This window comes from Trachypithecus francoisi, unplaced genomic scaffold (assembly GCF_009764315.1).
Source record: "Trachypithecus francoisi isolate TF-2019V2 unplaced genomic scaffold, Tfra_2.0 Lachesis_group7, whole genome shotgun sequence".
Classification (NCBI taxonomy): domain Eukaryota; kingdom Metazoa; phylum Chordata; class Mammalia; order Primates; family Cercopithecidae; genus Trachypithecus; species Trachypithecus francoisi.
The window spans coordinates 85,146,353-85,171,690 of NW_022681472.1; the positions used below are offsets into that span (position 1 = coordinate 85,146,353).

General features: G+C 45.9%; 1 protein-coding gene and 1 pseudogene across 3 annotated transcripts in view; both read right to left on the minus strand.

Annotated features, from left to right (window-relative positions):
• The window catches only part of ASAP1 (ArfGAP with SH3 domain, ankyrin repeat and PH domain 1), a 407,767-nt gene that overhangs the window by 8,187 nt on the left and 374,242 nt on the right, over nt 1-25,338 (minus strand). For all 3 annotated transcript variants that reach the window (XM_033203192.1, XM_033203191.1, XM_033203193.1), the window contains 3 exons: nt 19,550-19,619; nt 15,188-15,246; nt 98-588 (listed from right to left, as the gene is read on the minus strand). In XM_033203192.1, the coding sequence (XP_033059083.1) occupies nt 98-588; nt 15,188-15,246; nt 19,550-19,619 (620 nt within the window). The remainder of the gene's footprint in view (nt 1-97; nt 589-15,187; nt 15,247-19,549; nt 19,620-25,338) is intronic.
• On the minus strand, nt 8,938-9,051 carry LOC117079675 (annotated as a pseudogene).

Here is a 25,338-nt window from a genome sequence, read left to right on the forward strand (position 1 = left end):
CTTGCTTTTTCTTGTGTAAGTTGGAGCACTCGCCCTCCCATCAACTTGCAAAGTGCGGCATAGGGTTCCTAAGGGCCTGAACATTGGTCCCACCCACCGTATTGATTTTTCTGGGCAGTGGTACGGGCGTCTCTGGCAGAGTAGGCGTGAGGTCATTGGAGTCTTCAGATGCTTGCTTTTGGATGGCGTCTCTGGACTGCACATTTGGGGACAGATCCAATGGGTGTGACTTCGGTGTGACCTCAGAGGGTTGCTGAGCCTTGGGTGAGACATCTCCAGTCTGGGATTTTGCTAGCAGGTCTCCCAGCTGTGGTTTGGGGGGCAGGTCCTTCATCTGTGGTTTGGGAGGTAAGTCTGAGAGCTGGGGTTTGGGTGGCAGGTCCCCCAGCTGTGGTTTGGGGGGCAGTTCTCCTGGCTTAGGTGGCAAATCTCCAACTTGGGGCCTGGGGGCCAGTTCTGTGGGCTTCGGGGGGAGGTCTCCAGGTGGTGGTTTTTGTGGCAACTCTGCCAACTGTGATGATTTCTGAAAGATTTCGGGCGGGATGTTGGATTTGTCTAGGGAGAGATGATCTGTTTTCCTTAGTGCCACTGTGGAAGCAATCAAAAACAGGGAGGTCATTGGTGGGAAGGGCTGCTTTCCTGTCAGTCACCTAAAAGAGGCGCCATCATTACAAAGGGAACTGACCTACAGTGAACACTTGAAATGGATGGACTCAGGGGCCAGGTCCCCCAGGTAGCTTCACAAAGACAGAGTCTGAAAGCCTGGAAAGTGCTACAATTCATGACTTCAGGCTTTAATCATGTAAGAACAAGATGTCTACATTCATCCAGAATTAAAAAAAATACACAGAAACAGATTGCAGAGAATCGGAAAGTACAGAGTTCTTAAGCCTAACACCTAAATGTAGCCATTTAAAATTCTTTACATAGTTCCTTTTAATTTTCCTATATATTTTCTATAGATACAACTTTTACTTTTACCTAATACCATTTTAGCAACAGTATCTGTCATGTTACTAAAAATTATTTATTAGTCTCATATAATTTTGAATGATGCATTCTATAGCTGTAAAATAATTTATTATTATTTCTCCCCATTTTACATGATTCATGCAGTATGTAAGAGAAGCAGCAAAAGGCTTCTTCTCTCTCTCTGTGCCCCTGTCTCTTAACTTCGGTTACATTTTGGTGATACACATGCATGTGCTATGTCTTTTAAAAACCATACAAGTGATACACACTTTGTCTGAAACTTTGCTTTTCTCCCACTTAATATGTTTAGGAGAGTTCCAAATCAGTTCTTTTTTATTCTGTTTAACGGCTGCATAGTATGCACAGCTTAGGAAATGTATCAATTTGTTGACCCATTCCCATAGCTCTTTGCACAGCTCTTGGTACTTAGAAAACCATGGACATGTCTTCAATTCTAGTTCCACTGCTTACTAGCTGTGTGTATTTGGGCAAATTACACAACCTCTCTGTGCTGCAATTTACTCATCTCTTAAAACCCTACTTCAAAGGGTTGGCATGCGGATTACATGGGTTAATATATGCAAAGAATTTACTGACAAGTCCTGGCAGGCTGTAAGCATTATGTAGTAGTACTACCATCACTGTTAGGGTTCTTTAAGGCCCTATTACAGTATTACATTCCTGTTTTACTCATTTTTGTAACTTTGGCTCCTGGCACAGGGGCCAAGCACATAGCATGCTCTCAGGGAGGAAACAGCTGACTAAGGCACACTGAGTGACTCACACTAGGAATTTGATCCTAAAAATATAATGTATTCAGAAAGACATTCTTAAAGAAGGAGAAGAAACAGATAAATCTCATGTTGTAAATGTCACAGGCTGTACTGGGGCTGTTTCTGCTCATGACGTGTCTAGTCATATCTCTAAAAAAATCAAAATCAAGGGGCACCCTGCTCACGGGCTGGTCCCTAAGCTTCAGCTGAGGTGGTTTGGCTCTAAAAGTAAATTTACATCAATCTCATTCCTCTCTTGGAAGCCTGAAATTGGCTAAGAAACAATCTGAGCCAGGCAGTCAAGAGGGAAAAAGCTAGGGGGAATCCCTGAGGTGGTGGGGCTAGAAAGGCCTTGGCTGTGAGTCACACTGACGGGGCAAGAGAAACTGTAAGTGCCAGGCATGGAAAATCTTCAAAATAGCCCAGCCTCTTCACCTGCAGCACCAACTCTAGGAATCTATCCTAAAACAGTGATCAAAGTCATACACAGATGTCTGTGCTAGTGTTTGGCACAGTACTGCTTATAATGAAAAAAATGCCACCCATCTGAATGCAGAGGATTGTATGGACAATAAACAAAAATTAGTCAGGTGTGGTGGTACATGCCTATAGTCCTAGCTACTCAGGAGACTAAGACTGGAGGATCGCTTGAGCCCAGGAGTCCAAGGCTGCAGTGAACTATGACGATGCCATTGCACTCCAGCCTGGGTGACAGAGTAAGACTGTCTCAAAAAGCAAACCAACAAATGACAATGATATGTAGCCAATAAAGATTATACTGTTGTGTAATTAATAGCATGAAAAATGTTTTTATTATGTCAAAAATATTAGCTTAAACAGAAACTTTAAAAAAGAGCAGAGAAAAAAAGACCAAAGATATACACTAATTCATCAGTTATCTTGGGTGGTAAGACTTCAGGTAGTTTTTATTTTTCTTTTCAGTTCTATCGAGACAGGGTCTTCCTCTGTTACTGAGGCTGGAGTGCAGTGGTGCAATCAGGGCTCACTGCAACCTTGATCTCCCAGGCTCCAAGTGATCTTGCTGTCTCAGCCTCCTGAGTAGCTAGGACCACAGATATGTGCCACCACACTTCAGCTAATTTTAAATTTTTTAGTAGAGATGCGCACGGCCATGCTGTCCCCAGCTTCAGGTATCTAGACCCTGTCCCACATCCTCTCTCCGCACTCCTGGCTTTGGTGCGACAATGTGACTGCTGGCACCAGTCTGAGACCCTTGAAGGGAAGAGGCAAGGCTGGTCAGGGCCTCAGTGCACACTGGCCCAGGTGACACAACTCTGGGCAGGAGAGAGATGGGACCACAGGGCAGGTAAAGAGAGGAGACTGGCCTTGAGATGTGCTGCATGACACAGCTTCACCTTCTTAACAGCCCCGTGATGTGGATATCAACATCATCTCCATCTTGCGAGATACCGAGGGAGGCTGTGGAGCCTCCCAAGTCACAAAGTGAGTAAGGGATGGTTGATTCCTAGCCCAACGATAGTTCACACTTACAGGAAAAGGGTTACCATTCCACTCCTATTTGCTGGGCATATGCTGTGCCCAGCACCATTTCAGGTACTTGGGACACAGCAGATGGAAAGGACTAGGCCCTTGCCTGCTGGGAGCTCACACTCTGCAAGAGGGTGACAAGTAAACATGGAGTTACCAGAGGGTGAGGGCAGGTAAGCAGGGGAAGGGAGAACAGAGTGCTGGCTGGGTGGGGAGGAAGAGAGTGACCACCAAGGAAGGTGTGGTCAGGGAAGTCCACTCTGCTACTGCAAAAATGTGCAGGAGGTCTCGACACCAGCCATGTTGATATCAGGTGGGGGTTGGGAAAAGAACCACCAGATGGTTCAGGACAGAGGAGTGACGTGATTGAATGTGGAAGGCTCCAGTATTCTGCTGAGAACAGACTGCAGGACCAGGTTAGAAGGTTCCAGGCAGACAAGGTAGGAGGCTCCAACTGTCCAGACAAGAGATGATACTCATTTGATCTTGGGTGACAACAGTGGAGATGGTGAGAAGTGACTGGGTTTTAAATAGATGTGGAAGGGGGAATAAACAGTATTTGTGCAAGCACAGGATGTGATGTGTGAGAGAAAAAGAGTTAATTAAGCACCTCTGTCAGGCTTTAAGGCCTGAACATCTGGAAGAATGACACTGCCTTTAACAGACGGGGACACTGAGGGAGAAACAGTCTGGAGTGGAGTCAGAGTCCGTATTCCAGTTTTAAGTCGAGAAGCCTGTGAGACACTGTGTGGGGAAAAGCTCGCTCCTCTAACCGTGCTTTTTCCTCCACTCTCACACCACAACGATCATCAACACAGAAGAAAACTTCTGTGACCAAATGTGTGGGGGTCTCACCCCACCACTAAGCAGTGGACACCAGCCAGGTGTCCTCCAATCCAATTCTGACACCATCTACCTGGAGACAGCATTAGATCCCACAGCTTGAGGCTCAGTCCCCCAGAATGTTCCCACCTTCCTGCCCAGTCACAGGCCCAGGCCTCTGGAATTTCTGACCAGTTGGCTTCAACTGGGGTTCCAACAATCCCCTCTGGGTCCGACTGATTTGCTAGAGTGGCTCACAGAACTCAGAGAAACACTTACCTAAGTTTATCAGTTTACTAAGAAGTGTGTGTGTGTGTGTGTGTGTGTGTGTGTGAATCATGGTTCACTGCAGCCTCGGTCTTCCAGGCTCAAGCTATCCTCCCACCTCAGCCTCCCAAGCAGTTAGGACTACAGGCCCGTGTCACTACGCCCAGCTATTTCTGTTTTTTATTATTATCTGTAGACATAGGGTCTCATTATGTTACCCGGCTGGTCTCCAACTCCTGGGCTCAAGTGATCTACCCACCTTGGCCTCCCTAAGTGCTGGGATTACAGGTGTCAGCCTTCTCAGGGCCACAGCTCCTGGCCCTAAGAAGGATATTTTAAAGGATAAACAGCCGGATGAACAGATACACAGGGTGAGGTCTGGAAGGGTCTTGAGCACAGGAGCTTCTGAACCTGTGGAGTTAGGGGTGTGCCGCCCTCCCAGCACACGGACGAATTCTTCTTCACTTTCCTGTTGGCCTCCACGGGTTTAGCTTTCTAGAAGCTCCCTGAACCCAGTCCTCTAGGGTTTTTAATGGTAGCTTCATGACGTCAGCATTCCTTCCCCCAGGGTATAGGGTAGGACTCTCTTAGGGGAGGATCTCAAACCCACAATCAGCAAGATGGGAAAAGATTACAGTCCTGCCTTGGGCACATAAAGGAGGGCAAGAGAGTTTCTGTTTCCTGAGGCCTAACACATCCAGCATTACAACAAAAGACTGTAACAAGGGATGTGGACATTATGAACTAGGAACTGTGGATGAATACCAATACATATATACCTACAGCTCCAAATATACCATAGGCTGCTCCTTGGTTTTCAACCACGGATCCCTTATACCGAAACAAATGTGTCTATTAGAACATTTGTTGTAGCATTTATAAAACAGTTACAGCAATGCTGCCACCTAAAATCTGGAGAAGTCAGTGTGGTTAGGGATGGATTTAAAGAAATAACTAATTTGTCCTCTGAAGTCATACAAACACTTTCATAATTGTGTACTAGCCTCCTTGTTCTTTCCTGCCTTGGTCTACTGCTATTGGACCTTAGGATAAACTTGTGCAGAGCTGTTTCGCACAGAGATCAGCTGATGGTTAGCTAGATCCAGTTCCTTCTTGGGCCATTTTCCACAGGCATTCCATCCTGAGGGGGTTTCAACTCAACCTCCCAATACACCTGATCGTATCAGTATTATCATAAGGCTTATTTACATGAGGAAGCTGAACCTTACCAATGCCCCCAGTATTACACCATATTGTGGTACAATTTAGCTTCATTACAGATTAGTGAGAATGACAGAGGTATTTCCTTTGCCTTCCCAATAAAATCTCCCCTTGGCCATATAACAAATGTTATTAAGGACAGGTGTTGTTAACAATGGCCATGACTCAGTCATTTCTGGATTCAAAGTTAATTAGAGGCAGAGCCAATCACTATGTCTCATCTCACAGGATTGTACTGAGACTAGTTTCCACTGGGTGCTATTAGTTACAGCACAGCCCACCTGCCTCCTGCAGGCAGGACATGGGTGGTGTTAATTTTACTAATTAAATAGAGATAGGGTCTCACTTCATTGCCCAGGCTGGTCTTGAACTCCTGGGCTCAAGTGATCCTCCCGTTTCAGCCTCCTAAAGTGCTAGGATTAAAGGCTGGAGCCACAATACCTGGCTTCTTTCCTTCCTTCCTTCCTTCCCTTTCTTTCTTTCATTCATTCGATGGGTGTTTAGAATAGTTCCTATACCTACCAAGGACACTGCAGAACATGTTTTACTTTGCCCTAATCTAAAGGCACGGGCAGTCATAGTACATTGATGTAAACTGCAAGTGCCCTCAGATAACTTCCATAAATTCAGAAGGCCGTTTAAGAGTCCCAGAGGTGTGCCCCTGAGCCTCAGCAGCCAAGACTGAGGGTCACTGCCCCATGGCTACTTCAGCCTCTTTTTGTGTTAAAATTGTGAAGAGGCCCTGCTGGGTCTGGGTACAGGCCCTTTCCCAAAGCTGCATCTTAGCATTCTCTTCAGCACTGTTTATTGAGTCGGCCTGGCTCACTCTGCCAAAACCTCCCTATCTTTCTAGGCTGACTCCCATCCTTTTGCCTTCCTCCTGGAAGAGAACTCCCTCTAATCTGCATTTTCCTCTGAATTCTGCTCCTCACTGAAAGCAAACTCAGCTTATTCCAGGATACCCAGACCTGCACCTATCTCCTATAAGGCCCTTTTCTGTCTGGTGGGTCAGTGTTGTTTAATGCAACATGCATGTTCCTGCAGTGTGTACTAAAGGCCTGAGTACAGTTAGGATACACGTTTTGCACCCAGAAATGTTGGGTGCCTCATACTAGAGTTAGATGAGTGGTGGTCACACCTACATGTAGTTTAGTGTGAGTGTGCCACAAGGCCTCCTATAGCTTTCCTTGTCTCAGGTTGGGACCATTCCCTAAAGGAACTCAGATTCACTATGTGATGCCCACTATTTTATTGATTGATTGACAGTGTCTCACTCTGTCACTCAGGCTGGAGTGCAGTGGTGCAAACATGGCTCACTACTACCTCGACCTCTTGGGTTCAAGAGATCCTCCTGCCTCAGCTTCCCATGTAGCTGGGACCACAGGTACATACCACCACACTCTGCCAATTTTTCAAATTTCTGTAGAGGCAAGGTCTCATCTCACCCTGTTGCCCAGGCTGGTCTCAACATTCTGGACTCAGGTGATCCTCCAGCTTGGGCCTCCCAAAGTGCTTGGATTACAGGTGTGAGCCACTGTGCCCAGCCCCACTGCTTTAATCTCATTAAGAACCCAATGTTTTCCCCTATTCTGCTTAATCGCTTTTCATACACAAAAGGGTGGTAAGAGTGTACATAGCACACTATGGCATATTGTGTATGCTGCCATTACATTTTGTCCTTTATATCCAAATATCTTTCTAAGCATCTGATCATCAAGGTTTATATTCATAGTGACATAAAAATCAGTCTGTTGGGAGCACACATTTGGTATCAGTGAAGCAGGATTTGTTGGAACAGCTCTGACTCACAGAAACATGCAGTTTGAGAAGAGAAAGGATAAAAGGGTGGGGGATCAGGAATCTTTGGATTCTTATGTGGCCATGTGGTCACCCGGGGTATGAAGCCACAGCTGTGTTGAGATAAGTTACTAAAGGTAAAAGTTACCAGTGGAATTCAGAGATGGATCCAACTCCTTGGGAGTTGGTGAACTGGATGCATAAAGAGATGCAAGCTAAGAAAAAAGTGAAATATTTAATCCCTTGGTTACTGTTGTACATAATGGCTAAAATAAAAGAGGGTGCTGGGTCAGGACTTGAGGCTGGACTAAGCTCAGATGTGGGTCTGCCTGAGCTCAGTCCACTAACCTTTAAGTTACCCACAAAGGAGAAAACCATGCAGGGACAACAGAAGGACCTCTGAGACCTGTGGTTACCAAGAAGGTAGTCAATGTGAAGAACGGGCACAACTAGGTAACTATGGAAACTAGAGGGTAGAATGTGAAGGACCTGTTTCATTCTGTAGATCAGTATCATCAGCTTCCTGAGGAACCTTTACTAAAATGGATTATAAGAGTGACTAATTTAGGGGCAGTATCTTTGGTTTTAAACGCTACAGAGTAGAAGTACATTTTGGATTGATGGGACCCACAGCTCACTAGTGAACAATTGCATATGGGTATATAAGATCCAGATACACAGGAGGCCATTCCTGTGGTAACTGCCAGCCTGGTGGGACAGATAAAAGCCACTGTAAGGTCTGTTCACCCTGAGAAGGGGGACTGTCCAGCTCTACCTACACATACCAAGTGGGACACCCCAGATGAGGTAGCTGACATGCTCTGTATGCATGTGGGACTGGCTTTATGATGACAGGACTATTCACACACTGAACATGCCTGTTCCCCAAGTCATGGTAAATGTGTGGTTAAGAGGGCCCTTCTACATGGGCACCCCATGTGATATTACTCCTACAGAAATGAACAGTTCGAGAAGCCTTATCAAATTTGCTGTCTCAGCTTCCCTTCATGGGTCTTATAGATGCTAATAAAAATATTAGATTAATTAACAAGATAACAGATAAAGGCAAAAGTGAGAGCCAAAGGACTCCTCCCAGGAAGGTGGAAATTTTAAAATGGTTATTAACAAATAAGGTGAAAAAAGAAAACACTGATAGGATAAAACAAAGAAGAAAAAGGGGAGAGTCATGGGACTCATCCCAGCAGGATGGATATCTTTAGATGGTTATTAAGAAATGGAACGAATAAAATGAAAGTTGATAGAGTTAAAACAAAGGTCTTTGTTTTTTGAGGCAGGGTCTTGCTCTGTCACCCAGGCTGGAGTGCAGTGGCGTGATCTCGGCTCACTGCAATCTCTTGCCTCCCAGGCTTATGCAATCCTCCCACTTCGGCCTCTTGAGTAGCTGGGACTACAGGTATGTGCCACCACGCCTGGCTAATTTTGTGTATTTTATGTAGAGACAGGGTTCTGCCATGCTGCCCAGGCTGGTCTCAAACTCCTGAGCTCAAACAATCCACCCACCTTGGCCTCCCAAAGTGCTGGGATTACAGGCGTGAGCCACCATGCTTACCAAAACAAAGGTCTTTTTTTGCTGTTGTTAAAAAAAATAACGTGTCATCCATGAGCAGTGGCCATACTGATCTTCTGTGTATGGTTCCAATTTTAGTATATGTGCTGCCGAAGTGAGCAAAACCAAGGTCCTAACACAACATCATCATAGGGTGGATGGACCAAAGGGAGCCCCTCTGCTCTCCCAACATTAAAGGGCCCTAACTCAGTTTACTGTATTTCTCACAGTTTGAAGGAATTTTAAAAGTTGCAAGGTAGAGATTACAATGAAACGTAGGATCTGAAATTGCCTGGGGCAAAAGTGGGGCAGACTAATCAAAATAAAGACTGACAAAAGGTCCAGGGTCCTTTGGCTCAACCCTTGGCAGAAGACCCAAAGCTTTTTGCACAAGACGGAGTAAAATGGTCTGGGGGTAAAGAAGTTCCTGAAACTAGAATATAAAAAATGTAAGGGTTGATAGGATGATGAAAGTTGGTATATTTGAACACACTTCACGTGAAGTGACTGCATCTCTTTTAGTTTTTTTGAGACGGAGTCTCGCTGTGTTACCCAGGCTGGAGGCAGTGGCGCAATCTCAGCTCACTGCAAGCTCCACCTCCCGGGTTCAGGCCATTCTCCTGCCTCAGCCTCCTGAGTAGCTGGGACTACAGGCGCCCACCACCACGCCCAGCTACTTTTTTTGTATTTTTAGTAGAAATGGGGTTTCACGGTGTTAGCCAGGATAGTCTTGATCTCCTGACCTCATGATCCGCCCACCTCGGCCTCCCAAAGTGCTGGGATTACAGGCATGAGCCACTGTGCCAGGCCGATTGCATCTCTTTTATCTGATTGTATCATGGTAATGAACATAGTATCACACCGGAGAATGTTTCCCCTACCTGGTACTATAAAACAGAAGGCATGTAAATCTGCTCTCCAAGCAATATTAATTGGACATGCCCAAGCCCGTGGAGTGCAGAGTAGAAGCTAGAGTGCTGGCAGGGACAAACTCTCCACTTGATAACCCCTGTGGAGCAGTTCCTGGGGCTTATGGCAAAGGTGTTTGAGCACCTCTCAGCAACAACTACTGGGACTTTGGAATAGAGAATGTTCACTTAAGGGACCTTGCTATGAAATGTTACTTGAAGTTACCCCTATGACATCTGAAATACCCATGCTGTCTCAGGTGATGTCCGAGAACATTCTAATGGGGATGGCAGAGCCTAGAAGAGTTCCACAATAAAATGGAAATGGTTTATAGAGGATCATGCTACCTGAGGAAGGCAAGGAAGAGATACCCTGGAGCAGTTTTCCCAAATCATCTAAGAAAAAAACGTATTTCTTCTCCCTTACCTGATGCAGTGATCCTAGGATGGGAGTTGCTGGGACAGCAAAGATAATTTTTGTTTTTTAGCTAGGGGGTCTCACTGTATTACCTAGGCTGGTCTCTAACTCCTGACTTAAATCCATCCTCCCATCCTGCCACAGAGCTTGGATCACAGGTATGAGCCACTGTGCCCAACACTTCAAAACATTTTTAGCAGGAATGCTAAGTAAAAAACTGTAACCATCTTTTTAAACCTTATGTCAAAATTCCTGGGGCATGATGGGGGTGAGATGTGCCTTCACCCCTTCTAGCAAAACTAGGGCTAACAATGAATATGGCTGGTGGTAAAAATAGCTCATTATTTCTACATCTATGTAGCCTCACCCTATCTGGGAGTGGACTGAGAAGCTACTTGCCAGACTTGTATTGCTGCCTGTAATCTAGACCAGCACAGTGGTGATTCTAATGTCCCTTCAAAAAAGTTTGGAGATTAATGGAGAGAAGGAGAAATAGTAGCTGAGTGTAAACAAATAAATGGGTAATTGAGGAAAATTCAATGTTACACTAACAACTCAAAAGAGTCTCAGGGCAAGAGATGACATTGCCTTTAGCTCAATGATTCCAGATGCCCGAGAGGGTGAAGCTGTGTATTTACCCAGGCCACTCCTGCTTGTGGAACCTGACAATATTGAGAGGAAGCCTGCAAACCTGAGTGTCCTCATCATCCTGGGAGATATTCAAACACTATGATGGACTGGACTGATTACTAATGATTGTGTATATATATGTTTTTTGATGTAAAGGATCCAAGTAGAAAACCAAGGAGTAGGCTGTGGTGTTAAATGTATTAGTTTTCATCCACGGTTCCTGGCTTATAACCCTTGTTATAGACTTCTGTTACAATGTTGGGTATGTCAGGCCTCAGCGGCAGGACTCTGACCTTCTCTTGCCCTCTTACTACCTATCCCAAGGCAGAACTCTAATCCTATTGTGGGTCTTAAGCACCTCCCATGAGAGGATTCTACCCTGTACCCTGGGGGAAGGAATGCTGACATCGGGAAGCTTTCATAAAAAGCCAGGACAGGGTTCAGTGAGCTTCTGGAGAGCTGACCATGTGGAGGCTCCTGGAGTTTCCAGAAAGGGCTTGGAAGCTCTGCACCTGATATGGCTTGGCTGTGCCCCCACCCAAATTTCACCTTGAATTGTAGCTCCCATAATTCCCACATGTTGTGGGAGGGACCCGGTGGGAGATAATTGAATCATGGGGGCGGTTTCCCCCACACTGTTCTCATGGTAGTAAGTCTCACAAGATCTGATGGTTTTATAAGGGGTTTCCCTTTTTGCTTGGCTCTCATTTTTCTCTTGCCTGCTACCATGTAAGACGTGCCTTTTGCCTTCTGCCATTATTGTGAGGCCTCCCCGCCACATGGAACTGTGAGTCCATTAAACCTTTTTCTTTATAAATTACCCAGTCTCAGGTATGTCTTTACCAGCAAAGTGAAAACAGGCTAATACAGCACCACTTCCCCCATACTTTGCTCTACACATTTCTTTATCTGTATCCTTTGCAATATCCTTTATGATAAACCGGTAAATGCATTTCCTTGAGTTCTGTGAGCTGTTCCAGCAAATTAAATGAATCCAAAGAGGGAGTTGTAGGAACCCCAACTTGTAGCCAGTCAGTTAGAAGTTCTGAAGGCCTGGACTTGCAACTGGTGTGTGTGTGTGTGGGGGGGGGGGGGGCAGTTTTGGGGACTGAGCTCTCACCCGGTGGGACTAGCACTATCTCCAGGAAGACAGTGTCAGAACTAAATTACAGGACACCCAGCTGGTGTCTGCTGCTTGGTGCGTGGGGAAAAATCCCCACACGTTTGTCACAGAGGTCTTCTGTGTTGATGACTGTTGTGATGTGAGAGCAGAGGAAAAACACAGAGAATTTCCCCCACAGGCATCAAGTGTCAGTGTGAAATAGGCTGTTGTTGGTGAATTCGGATTATGGATGAATACTTTGGCAGGAGATAGAAATGAGGAGCTTTCCAGATAGGTGTAAAGCTGTGGGACTGTTTGGATGAGTTAAGGAGTTAAGCGAAGATGCAGAGCAGAAGCAGTTCATGAGGACGGCCTGTGGTGCCCAACATGCAGAGGTGGAGGATATGAGAAAGCAGCTAAGGGGGCCGGGAAGGAACTGACAGTGCAGTGAGAGTGGACAGGTGGTGTCCAGAACACAAGTGCATAGTGTTCCAGGCAGGAGAGAAGCAGTGACTGTGCCATGAGCTGCAGACGGCCAAGGAAGACAGGGCTGAAGATTAACTGCTGGCCCATCGGCTTGCAGAGGGATAGGAAGAGAGGACGGACAGATGAATCTTGGCTCTGAACATTAACAGCTGTGAACTTCACACACAGACAATGCACCTCGTGATAAAACACACTACCACCTATGAAGTGGTTTTGCCAAAGCCTCAATCTATCTGATCAGGTTTCTGGAATCAACTTCCAATTAATAGGAAATACGACAGACAGGGGAACATGTTAGATGAACAAACACGAGGGGATGGAATCCAGACTGGAGAAATCTATAGGAAGAATAACACAAGAGAGAGATGCAGGGGAAACTTTAGCCTAAGACACTTAGAGACAAATCAATCAACTCTACTGTGTGGACTTTATTTTAATCCTTATTCAAACAATTTTTTTTTTTTTTTTTAAAAAGGGCAATTGTGTGACAGCTGGATATGTTAACACTGGGTGTTTGATATTAAGAAATTTTTGATTTTTTAGACATGATGAAATTTTTTGATGTAATAGAATTGCATATATATAAAATTGGCTGGGATTTGCTACAGAATTACTGAGAGTAGCTGGGTATGGAACTAAATGAAACAAGATCAGGTATAAACTGTTAAGTGCTGGAATGGGTGATAAGTATGTGGGTGTGGTGGAGGAGGCTACAGGATACTATTCTGTGTCTTTTTTTGTATTTCTGTGTATGTTTATTATGGGAAATTCCAAATAGTAAACACACACACACACAAACACACACACAGAGAGAGAGAGAGAGAGAGAGAGAGAGAGAGCGAGAGAGAGCGCGAGAGCGCGAAAGACAGAAAAAGAATGGGAGTAGAGCAAGGGGGTGGTAGTGGGAGGGACACAGGTCTTGATGGGTATTGACAGCAAACCTGCCCTGAGGTCAGATGGAAGGAAACAGCAGTGCAAAAGAGGGAGGGACACCTGCTGGAGTCTGTCCCTGAGCGGGTGGGAGGGTACAAGGTCTACCTTAGGACCATGGCCACTATACCAGACAGGTGGTAGTAGGGGTGGACTCCTGTGCTGACTCAATGAGGAACAGAAACAAGGTGCTCCTAAGGAGAGGAGAGACAGTGTGGATGAGTGGGCTGAAAGGTCGCGGTGCTGGGACTGCTGGGCAGCCCCAGATGACCATGTGAGGTCAGCAGTCATAGAGACGGCCAGACCGCCAACCTGACTGTGCCTCTCAGAAGTCAGTTGAGTGGCAGAACCCAGCATAGGAGGGGCAGGAGCTGAGGGAGCACATCAGGGAGTGACTTTGGTGATGGGCTGACGCCATGCTGCGAGGGAAGGGAGGGCATGGAGGGGATGGGTGCAGGGAAGAGCTGATGGCAGTTGCGGTAAAGCCCCATGGGCACTGAGAAGTGCTGGGGTCTGCTGTTAGAGGAAGCAGGCTGGAGAGGCAAGGGGTGATATGTGAGTGATCTGGGATGGAGTCTGGGCACATTGTAAATGGGGGTACATGCCTGGGAAACTTGCTTCAAACTCCTCTGAGATCAAAACAGCCCCTTGGGCAGAGTTTAAAAACAAAAGACAACAAAAACCAATCCTAGATAAAGACTCAGCAAACCCAGGGCAAGTCTTGTATCTGTTCTATGGAGGGTAAATCAGCAGTCATTTGGGAGTCCCCTCATCTTACTACACAGGAGCCTGGCCTGAGCAGTCAGTGCTCTTCAAAGTGTATTACTTCACTGAAGAACTCTAGAGAATGGTGAATTTCAGCTTCCCAATACTAACCCCCAGTTTGACTTCTGTTCAAACTACGCAACACAGCACTAGACTGGGGTCACAAGTCTTGCTGCTGGCACTGAAAATCCAAGGAGCAGGCCCTGAGCTCCTCTGAGCTTCCGTCTGTATGCAAGGTGGGCCCTGCTGGCCTTGCAGGCTTATATAAGGATGGAATGATCTAGATGCCCCTAAAGGTATTTTGCAGCTCTAAGGTAAGGTATGGTAACAAAAAAGGCAGAACTATCACCTGTGTTGTAATAAGAAGACTGAAATTTTGGTTTTACAAATGAAAAGCTTGTCAGCACGAAAGAAGACTCGGACAAAGAGCTGAGTGTCTTCGCTTGGCAAACAAGCAGTATTTATAGACACTGCTTTCTTGTACTTTGCAGAGCATGGGTATCTCTACTCTGCATGACAGATGCCATCCCAGGGAAGGATTCCTTTGCCACCCACTTGCTAGGGACTTTCTGAAATATGACTTCATTTTGTCCTTACAAAACCTCACGAGGTAAGTATTATTTCCCCCATTTTACAGATGAGGAATCTCAGGTTTAGTGAAGCACTACATCACCTGCCCAAGGCCACACAGCTACTAAGTGGTAGAGGTGGTATTGGTTCCGAGGTTTCTCTGATTATGTTTATAAGGGGAGAAAGAATGGTATCTGGGGATTATAATAATGTAATGTCTACAAAAATATTATGTATTCTGGAAAAGTCTGGTGCTTTACTAATCACCAAATTTGAGTTTATAAATACCTTTTGTCATTTAATGTTTATTTACTAGGCATCCACTACATGCCAGGTGCTGCTCTAGGCATTCGGGATGGATCAATGAACAAGGGAGATAAAAGCCTTGGGCCCCTTGGAGCGGGTAGTAACACTTTAATTACATGTAAATGTGAAAATGATAGATCTTACCTTTCTGAGGTAGTTTAGGAAGAACTCTTGGGCCAAGGGCAGTCTTTGCAGAACTGGTGCTAATTAACAAATAAGAATCATTTAGGATCTAAAAGTGTTAGAATATCAATAGTGAAATATTATTCAAAGAAATCAAATCAAAGGCATTTACATAATCATCTAAAGAATCCTTTCAAAATTTCTTTTTTTTTTTTTGAGACGGAGTCTCCTTCTGTCGCCTAGGCTGGAGTGCGGTGGCGCGATCTCGGCTCACTGCAGTCTCTGCCTCCCGGGTTCAAGCAATTCTTCCTCAGTCTCCTGAGCAGCCAGGACTACAGGCGCCCATCACCAAGTCCGGCTAATTTTTGTATTTTTAGTAGGAATGGGGTTTCACCATCTTGGCCAAGCTGGTCTTGTACTCCTGACCTCGTGATCCACCCACCTTAGCCTTCCAAAGTGCTGGGATTACAGGCATGAGCCACTGTGTCCAGCTTCAAAATGTCTTTAACAAAAGATTATAGTCTATTTTCCATATTTCAGTTTGCCTGGCTGAGGAGGCACAGTAAAAGGATGAAAAAAGGTCCCTCTTAATGATAAAGCCCAACTCCTCCACTTCAAAGTATTTATGAAGGCACCTGGCACACTCTAAGTGGTGACCCCAATGTAGTGCACAGAAGTAACTCTTCCCACCTATCCCACAAAGCAGCTCTGTGTTTCCAGACAAGGAAACGGAAGGGAATGGGGGTGTTGGTGGCTGGCAGAGGTAGAAGTGGAAATTCGGCCCTAGCTCCCCTGGCCTCCAGAGCCCTCACTTCTTCCACTATAGCAAAGAGATTGGTTTTTGGGCCTCCAGGCTCTCCTAGGCCTTGCCCTCCTTTTGGGGGACAGGTAAATGAGGGTGACAAAGGCCCAAGTCCCCGGAATACAGGTCCACACCACGTTGTCTGAATCATCAAACGTTAACCTCTGCAACTGAAACCCCAGTACCGTCAGTGGTCTGCATTAGGTGGAAGCCACTATTTTTCTTTAACAAGAGGTTTTGGCGATTCTCAGAGGAGACCAGGAGGCCTGCATGCCTGAGAAGCAGCAGCAGCCAAGTGCCTGAGCCCCATCTGCCAAGAACCCCTTTATTATCTCATCTCTCCATTTCTGTGCCCTGATGTCCTAAGAGTTGGTTGCTGCTTCTTCTTTTTTTTTTTTTGAGACAGAGTCTTGCTTTGTCACCAGGCTGGAGTGCAGAGGCGCGATCTCGGCTCACTGCAACCTCCGCCTCCCAGGTTCAAGTGATTCTTGTGCCTCAGCTAACTGCATTTAAAAGAAAAGAAAAAGCCAAAACAACCAACAAAACAAAAAGTAGTCAAAAGAAAGAAGATGAAAAGTGTGTGCTCCTTTCTGTCCTGGCTCTTGGACACCCTTGGTCTTCACTGCTCTTTCCTCAGCTCACGTGAAATCCTCCTGCCTCTGGGCAACTGGGGGATATTGCTGAGATAAAGCCATCACTAAACAAGAAACAGTCAACATGAGAGGGCTTTGCTTCTGACATTTCTGGGGTACATTTTTCTTGTGCTATGCCTCAGCATCTTCCTAGGCAAGCCCCGCTGCCCATTACTGGTGTGTGGGTGATGACTGTTCCTGCCCACACTACCGAGGCCAAAGCCTAGAGGCTCAGACGCTTCCTTTGCACAAGCTCCTGTGCAATGTTGCGGAACCTGGGCTTGTTCCTATCAGAAATGAACACAGGACCCATCTGTTGGTGGTGCTGTGTGCAGTGAGGAAGGGTACTGAAACCTTCATGAGTTGGTGGTTTCATGCCTGTAATCCGGTGGCTCACGCCTGTAATCCCAGCACTTTGGGAGGCTGAGGCAGGCGAATCATCTGAGGTCAGGAGTTCAAGAGCAGCCTGGCCAACACAGTGAAACTCCGTCTCTACTAAAAACACAGTAGTTAGCCAGGCATCGTGGTGTGCGCCTGTAGTCCCAGCTAATGGGAGGCTGAGGCAGGAGAATCGCTTGAACCTGGGAGACAGAGGTTGCAGTGAGCCGAGATCGCACCACTGCACTCCAGCCTGGGTGAAAGACACTCCATCTCAAAAACAAATAAACAAACAAACTTAATGAGTTGCCAAAGGCTCTAGTTCACAATCAGCTTGATTTTGTTTAAAAACTTTTTTTTTTTTTTGAGACAAAGTCTTGCTGTCACCTAGGCTGGAGTGCAGTGGCGTGATCTTGGTTCACTGCAACCTCCACTTCCCAGGTTCAACCAATTCTCCTGCCTCAGCCTCCTGAGTAGCTGGGACTACAGGCACACCCCACCATGCCTGGCTAATTTTTATATTTTTCATAGAGACGGGGTTTCACCATGTTGGCCAGGCTGGTCTCAAACCCCTGACCTCAAGTGATCCACCTGCTTTGGCCTCTCAAAGTGCTGGGATTATAGGTGGGAGCCACTGTGCCCAGCCAAAACTTTTTTTTTGAGACAGGGTCTTGCTGTCGCCCCGGTTGGAGTGCAGAGGTGTGATCATGACTCACTGCAGCCTCAATTTCCTGGGCTCAGGTGGTCCTCTTGCCTCAGCCTTCCGTATAGCTGAGACTACAGGCATGTACCGCCATGCCCGGCTGATTTTTTTTTATTTTTAGGAGACAAGGTCTTGCTATGTTGCCCAGGCTGGTCTCAAATTCCTGGGCTCAAGCAGTCCTCCCACCTTGGCCTCCCGAAGTCTGGGATTACAGGTGAGCCACTATGTCTGGCCTTTAAAAATCTTTTATGAGTGCTTTTGGAGTGTCAGATATTCTCCTCATTCTGGAAAAAGAACACCAGAACTTTAGTTCTATAGGGTCCCCAAATTAGGACTGAAGGAAGGTGAGTGAGGAATGAAAGGCGGGGAACAAGGGCAAGGAAGGGGTGTGGAATGTGTAGTCAGGAGAACAAGCAGGCCAGAGAGCTGGCTCTGACATCTGCGCCTGCCACCTAACCACTCTGGGCCTCGCTCTCCTTACCTGCAAAACTGAGGATAGTAGTAATTGGGCCTATCTCACAGGGTTATAAACAGCACATAAGATAGTGGTATTAAAAACATGGATATGGGCCGGGTGCGGTGGCTCAAGCCTGTAATCCCAGCACTTTGGGAGGCTGAGACGGGCGGATCACGAGGTCAGGAGATCGAGACCATCCTGGCTAACACGGTGAAACCCCGTCTCTACTAAAAATACAAAAACTAGCCGGGCGAGGTGGCAGGCGCCTGTAGTCCCAGCTACTTGGGAGGCTGAGGCAGGAGAATGGCGTAAACCCGGGAGGCGGAGCTTGCAGTGAGCTGAGATCCGGCCACTGCACTCCAGTCCGGGTGACAAAGCGAGACTCCGCCTCAAAAAAAAAAAAAAAAAAAAAAAAAAAAAACATGGATATGGTGGCTCACATTTGAAATCCTAGTACTTTGGCAGGCTGAAGCAGGAGGACTGCTTGAGCCCAGAAGTTTAAGACCAGCTTGGGCAACATGCTGAGACCTTGTCTCTACAAAAAAATTTAAAACATCAGCCGAGTATGGTGTTGCATGCCTCTGGTTCCAGCTACTCGGGAGGCCGAGGCAGGACGATCTCTTGAGCCCAGGAGGTTGAGGTTACAGTGAGCTGTGCTCATACCACTGCATGCCAGTCTGGGTGACAGAGCAAGGCCCTATCTCAAAAAGAGAGAGATTTTGTTTTTTCACCTTTCAGAAACTGGAAAAGAGCTGACTCTTTTTCCCTGAAGTTGGGGTCTGGAAGTGGCTCTCTATCCTTTTCTTGGATGGCACCTCCAGAGAAAACACTTTAGGGTAAGGCTGGATAAAAATTGCCCGTAAGAGATCTCCTCAAGTATACAATTTCAGTGAAAAAAGGGAAGAAAAGAACATTGCTGTCAGCCTAGCCTAAAAAAAAAAAAATCTTAGAAACAGAACTTGAAAGAGTGATATTTTTATGTTTGAAAATCTCTGGGCAATCAGATTTCCCTAAGGATTATCTTTTCATTTCCAAATCTGCAAAAGGAGTCAAGAGGGAAAGTAACAAAGTTACTTGATTAAAATATCAAAAATAAAAACTCATTCTGACAGGAATTTTGTTCAAGACCATTGCACAACCCTGTGACCACCGGGAAGTGAGGTTAGCTCCTGTCTGTGAACTGGGTAGACAGCGGTGTTGCTTAGAGAACGGTCAGCAGACCTGTGTCCAGTCCAGCCACAAGATGTGCACGCAAACCAAGAGTGAACGTCTGGTTTCTCGTCGTGGCCAGCCCCACTTGGCTGACCACAACTTTGAGCAGCGCTGGGAAATCCATGAAAACTCATTTCTAGAATTCTGTCCACTGCATCAATGGATCCAACAGGGGAAAGGAAGCGCTGAGATGGCTTACCTTGACTGCTGGGATAGTCCCTCAAACTTGTTTGTGGTCTTACTTGAAGAGGATGGACCCCCATCGTTACCTACAAGGAAAATTTAATGTGAAAAGGTATGTCTTTAGATGGGGAAATGCAGTATGAGAATATATGGGTTTGGCCTATAGACAGGCCTCAAGTTCCAGAATGGCATTTAAAAGACCCAAGCCAAAACAGTATGGATTTCTGGCATAAGACCAAAACAAAATTGAGCACTGTTTTGGGCTTTGCGGTTTTTTATTTCTGGTAAAGGAGTGTATCAAAGAGGTGAGCAGCTGCTCTGTGGCAAGACCTCAAACAGCATAGAAACTTGGTGATGCTCCCACTGGCTCAGGATTCTGTCCTTAGTTTGAGGGTAGAGAAAGAAGAATACATTTCAGGTTCACCAAGAGGTCCCCATGCTAGGAGACTATCCCCTAGTATCCAGACTCAGAAGAAACGCACAACTCACAAGTGGAGTGTGTGTGTGAACACCATTAGCAGGGTGGTGGATAAGGGGTCATCTGCTGGGCCAAGCCCTCAGGCACTTACTGACTCATCATTCATTCTCTTTTCCTCTTCCCCTCTCCCCACTTCCCCAAGACAGGGTCTCACTTTGTCACCTAGGCTGGAGTGCAGTGATGCAATCAGGGCTCACTGTAGCCTTGAACTCCTGGATTCAAGTGTTCCTCCTGCCCAGCATCCCAAGTAGCTGGGACTACAGGGCATTCATTCAAATATTAACCTTTTTTTTTTTTTTTTTTGAGATGGAGTCTCGCTCTGTTGCCTAGACTGGAGTGTAATGGTGCAATCTCAGCTCACTGCAGCTCCGCCTCCCAGGTTCAAGCGATTCTCCTGCCTCAGCCTCCTGAGTAGCTGGGACTACAGGCGTACACCACCACGCCCAGCTAATTTTTGTATTTTTAGTAGAAGGGGGGTTTCACCATCTTGGCCAGGCTGGTCTCAAACTCCTGGCCTCAAGTGATCCACCTGCCTCAGCCTCCCAAAGTGCTGGGATTATAGGCATGAGCCACCACACCCGGCCAAGTAGTAACATGTATTAAGCATTTACTATGTGCAAGGCATAAATGTGAAGCAGAAGGCAGAAAAACAAATAAAATGTCACTGCTCTCATAGAGCTTATGCTCTGGCCTGTGAGACTTACACATAGGAAATATACTAACAATGTGTAATGAGATGAACATCAGTTGCTGTCAATTCAGGAGAAAATAGTTTCTAAACTCTGACTGCTGGCAGGAATGAGGGAAGAGGGAGTAGGGAATGCCGTCTGGGGAAGACACAGCATCTGGACAGGTGAAGAACTTTCTAGTGGGTGAGCAGCAAAACCAGAGGCACACAAGTGGAGGCACGTGTGCTATGTCCAGGAGAGGGTCACAAGACAATAAATGAGGGCTCTTCTATGATTCATGTCGTGGTGGGAGGAGTGCAGCGCAGCTGTGAAGCCCCAAGCTGCGGGCACCCAGGAGGATTCCCTGGGACCCTGCATGGGCACCCTCTCTCTGGGGTTCTAGTTCACTTCCTTGCCCTTTCTACCTGTGACTGCTCTGGAAACTCTTACTCTCTTCCTTCAGCAGCATCCTCTCCTCCTCTGCCTAGAAGACTATAATACTGCCTAGGTGGCACTGGGAATGGGCTGGCTGAGGAGGCTGAGCAACAGGAGGGCAGATGAAGAGGGCAGGACTGAAAAAAAAACTAACTGATTCTCACTACACCGTGAATCTGCTCAACAGCACTGCCGACTGCCCACATGCTTTTATATTCATCCAGCCTTCCTTCCTCACAGCATGAGACTGGCATCATTACTCCTTTTCCAAAGATAAGGAAATGAGACTACATGAATAAATGGCTGCAGGTCCCATGGGGAAATGGTGTACCTGGGAGTCCTGACCACAAATCAATGTGCTCTTCATTATCCATCAAGACGCCCTGACAGTAACATTAACAGCAACGATCGTTTACTGAGTACTTTCTGTGAGCAAGGTACTGTGCTACATACTCAGTAATTATGCTTATGAGATAAATAGTATAATCACCCCTTATTTTATATATAAAGAAGCACACAGAGAAGTAAAGTCAATTGCCCAAGGTTAGGTCACTGGTAAGGGTCAAAGCTGGAATGGAAAGCCAGTAGCCCTCTTCCAGGGTCTCTACTGTGAATCACCACACTCTAGCACCTATCACCTCCTGGTCCGACTGCACCTACTGAAGACAGAGAGGCTGGCAGGGTGCTCACCTCCTGGACAGAATGTGCTATAATTCTATGATATTGATACAAGAAGAAATGAGATAAACTGGCATTACGAGAAGAACCAAACAAAGGCTTTCACATTTAGTTTTATTTAATTTTAATTAAACTAACCATTAGTATATGTCCATGAGCCCATATAACTTAATATTTAAGGACTTCTTTGGTAACTCTTATAAAATCCTCTGAGCTGTGATGTTCTTTAAGGTAGGCATTTATTTTCTTCTTTATTTTTTACTTATTTATTTTTTCAAGATGGGGTCTCACTAAGTTCTTTTTCTTTTCTTTTTTTTTTTTGAGACGGAGTCTCGCTCTGTTGCCCAGGCTGGAGTGCGGTGGCTGGATCTCAGCTCACTGCAAGCTCCGCCTCCCAGGTTTACGCCATTCTCCTGCCTCAGCCTCCCGAGTAGCTGGGACTACAGGCGCCCGCCACCTCGCCCGGCTAGTTTTTTGTATTTTTTAGTAAAGACGGGGTTTCACTGTGTTAGCCAGGATGGTCTCGACCTCCTGACCTCGTGATCCGCCCGTCTCAGCCTCCCAAAGTGCTGGGATTACAAGCTTGAGCCACCGCGCCGGGCCAAGGTCTCACTAAGTTCTAAGTTGCCCAGGCCGGTCTTGGACTCCTGAGACCAACTGGTCCTCCCCCCTTGGCCTCCCAAAGTGTTAGGATTACAGGTGTGAGCCACCACACATGGTCTTTTTTTTTTTTTTTTTTTTTTTAAAAGAGACAATGTCTTGTTCTGTTGCCCAGGTGGGAGTGCAGTGGCATAATCATAGCTCACTGCAGCCTTAAACTCCTGGGCTCAACTGATTTTCCCTCCTCAGCCTCCCAAGTAGCTAAGACTACAGGCATGCACCACCATGACTGGTTAATTTTAATTTTTTTTTTTTGTAGAGACAAGGTCTCATTGTATTTCCCAGGCTGGTCTCAAATACTTCCTTGGTCTCAAGTGATCCTCCTGTCTTGGCCTCCCAAAGTGCTGGGATTATAGGTATGAGCCACTGCACCTGGCCTGGTAGGCATTTCTTTCTAGCACTGTGCTCAATGCTGAGTCTTCAGGGTTAGATATCAAATCTTATACTTTCCCATTTAAATGAGCTGTAACAATCAAAACGTCAAGGAAAATTTTATGTTTGGGGAATGAACTGTTGCATCCACTAATTCTCTTTCCAGGTAGAAAATATTCCAAACAAGTGATTACTAATGCAGGTTGCATGAGCTATACATGAGTAAATTTGAGACCAACAGGGCTGCAGAGGCCCTCTGGCTCTGCTGCGGTCATTCACTCTGCTGTCGCACAGATGAGTCATCATGTCAGGGTCTGCTGCCTAATGCACACAGGCCCAAATGTCCAGAGTCCTCATTTAACCTTACTCTTTGGCTTCTCAAAATGAGTCTCCATTTTCCAAAGATGGTGTGAGTTTTTATGTCTCTGTCACTTTGCCCCTTATGTTCCTTTCCCCTGCAAGGAAGGCCTGTCTCCTTCCAGTTTTGGTGAATTCCTACACAACCTTCAAAGAACACCTTTAGAGTCACTTTCTGGGAATTTTTCCATAGCTGACTTGACCAACCCTTGTAACCAGCTTCTTACCAGGAGTGGTTAATTAGGGGCGCAGATTTTGGACCTAGACAAGTGTGGCTTTGAATTCTAGCTGTACTGCTGACCAGTGGGTATGAGTTTGGGTGACTTCTTATTCTGCTAAACCTCAATTCCCTCATACATAAACTGGGAACAACCATGGTACGTACTACACCAGATGGGTATGAGTATTAAAGGAAATAAACTATGAAGTATGGGACACAGTGCTAGACCACAGGAAGCCTGACACAAGGTAATATTATTCAGAGCTCTTCAATGGCATGAAACAGAAATGATGCTAATTTAACTCAATGAGTGGTCACTTCAAAGAATGGACCCTGCTTTCTATGTCTTTGTAACACCACTTTTTTTGTTGTTGTTTGTCTGAGATGGAGTTTTGCTCTTGTTGCCCAGGCTGCAGTGCAATGGCGCGCGATCTCAGCTCACTGCAACCTCTGCCTCCTGGGTTCACTGATTCTCCTGCCTCAGCCTCCCAAGTAGCTGGGATTATAAGCATGTGCCAGCACGTCTGGCTAATTTTTGTATTTTTAGCAGAGGCGGGGTTTCGCCATGTTGGCCAGGCTGGTCTTGAACTCCTGACCTCAAGTGATCCACCTGCCTCAGTCTCTCAAAGTACTGGGATTACAGGGGTGAGCCACCGTGCCTGGCCAATAACACCACTTTTTAACACAATGTCTGGCACAGAGCAGTCAACAGTCCCTGCTAGCGTCTGGTTGACAAGAATCCTGTCACTCTCATAGCTATGCAAAGGCTACCTGCTGCGCTTGAGAAGGAAAGTATGGCTTAGAAAACATTCTGAAAATAAAATAGTACTGAAAAGAGAACAATGAGGAACAAAAATATGGAAGCAACTCAATCCCTTTTTTCTTCCTGTGCAATTTAGAAAAATATCTTGGTGTATCATACAAATGTGTTTAAGAGAGACCTGGAGATACATCCTGGACAGGCAATGGAAGAAAGTGTGGCCAAGACTCCTGGTCACCTACTATAGCTTCGAAGCTACAGGAGAACAGTTTGTGGAAAGAGAGGGGGCAGCGAATGGCCTGGTTGTTACAGGAGTATTCTGGAATAGTAAATTACTATACAGGCCTTGGAGTTGGAAATGGGTTCAAATCTCAGTTCTGCAGTTCCTAGATTTGTGATCTTATGCAAGCTATTTGACTTCTCTGTGCCTAATTTCCTCATCAGTAACTGGGACAATGACAGTCCCACTTCCAAAAAGCAGATATGTAATAAAACAAACAACAAGAAAAACCAAAAAAGCAAAAAAAAAAAAAAAAAAGAAGTAAATATCCATGTCTCAGACATTTCAAGTATTGAGCTTTTTTACCTGGAAGTCCCAGGCCTGCAATATAAGCAGTAAACCAATTTTTGGTATAGTTTTTCATTCATTATTTGCTCTATATTAAATAAAAATACAATTCGAACTCCCAGTGACCAAAGATGAGGAATGTAAGTGATTCCCAGAGGTCACTTTGTCAAGGACTGGTAGAACCTGGATCAGAACTTGGGCTTCTGGAATGTTCTTTCAGTGCATGTTATGGTTTCCCCCGTGCACTGCAGACACTTCTCTAAATGCCAAAGGATGGAGGGCCAGGGGGAGGGGGGGAAATTGCTCTCAGGTATTAATTACAAGAGTCTCAAGTATGAGAATAGCGTTAGTCTTAAGGCTACCAAGAACCTAACAATTAGGTTGACTTTTTATTACTCACTTTGTGGAGAAATCACACTCCTGGAATTCACCTTACTCTGCTACCCTTATTCTCCCTTCGTCCTCATTTCTTATTATTTAAATTGTGTTAAAATATGTGTTAGTCTGTTATAAAGTAGGTTATAAAAAGAAGACGAAGGCTGGGTGAAGAGGATCACACCTGTAATCCCAGCACTTTGGGAGGCCAAGGCAGGAGGATCACTTAAGCCC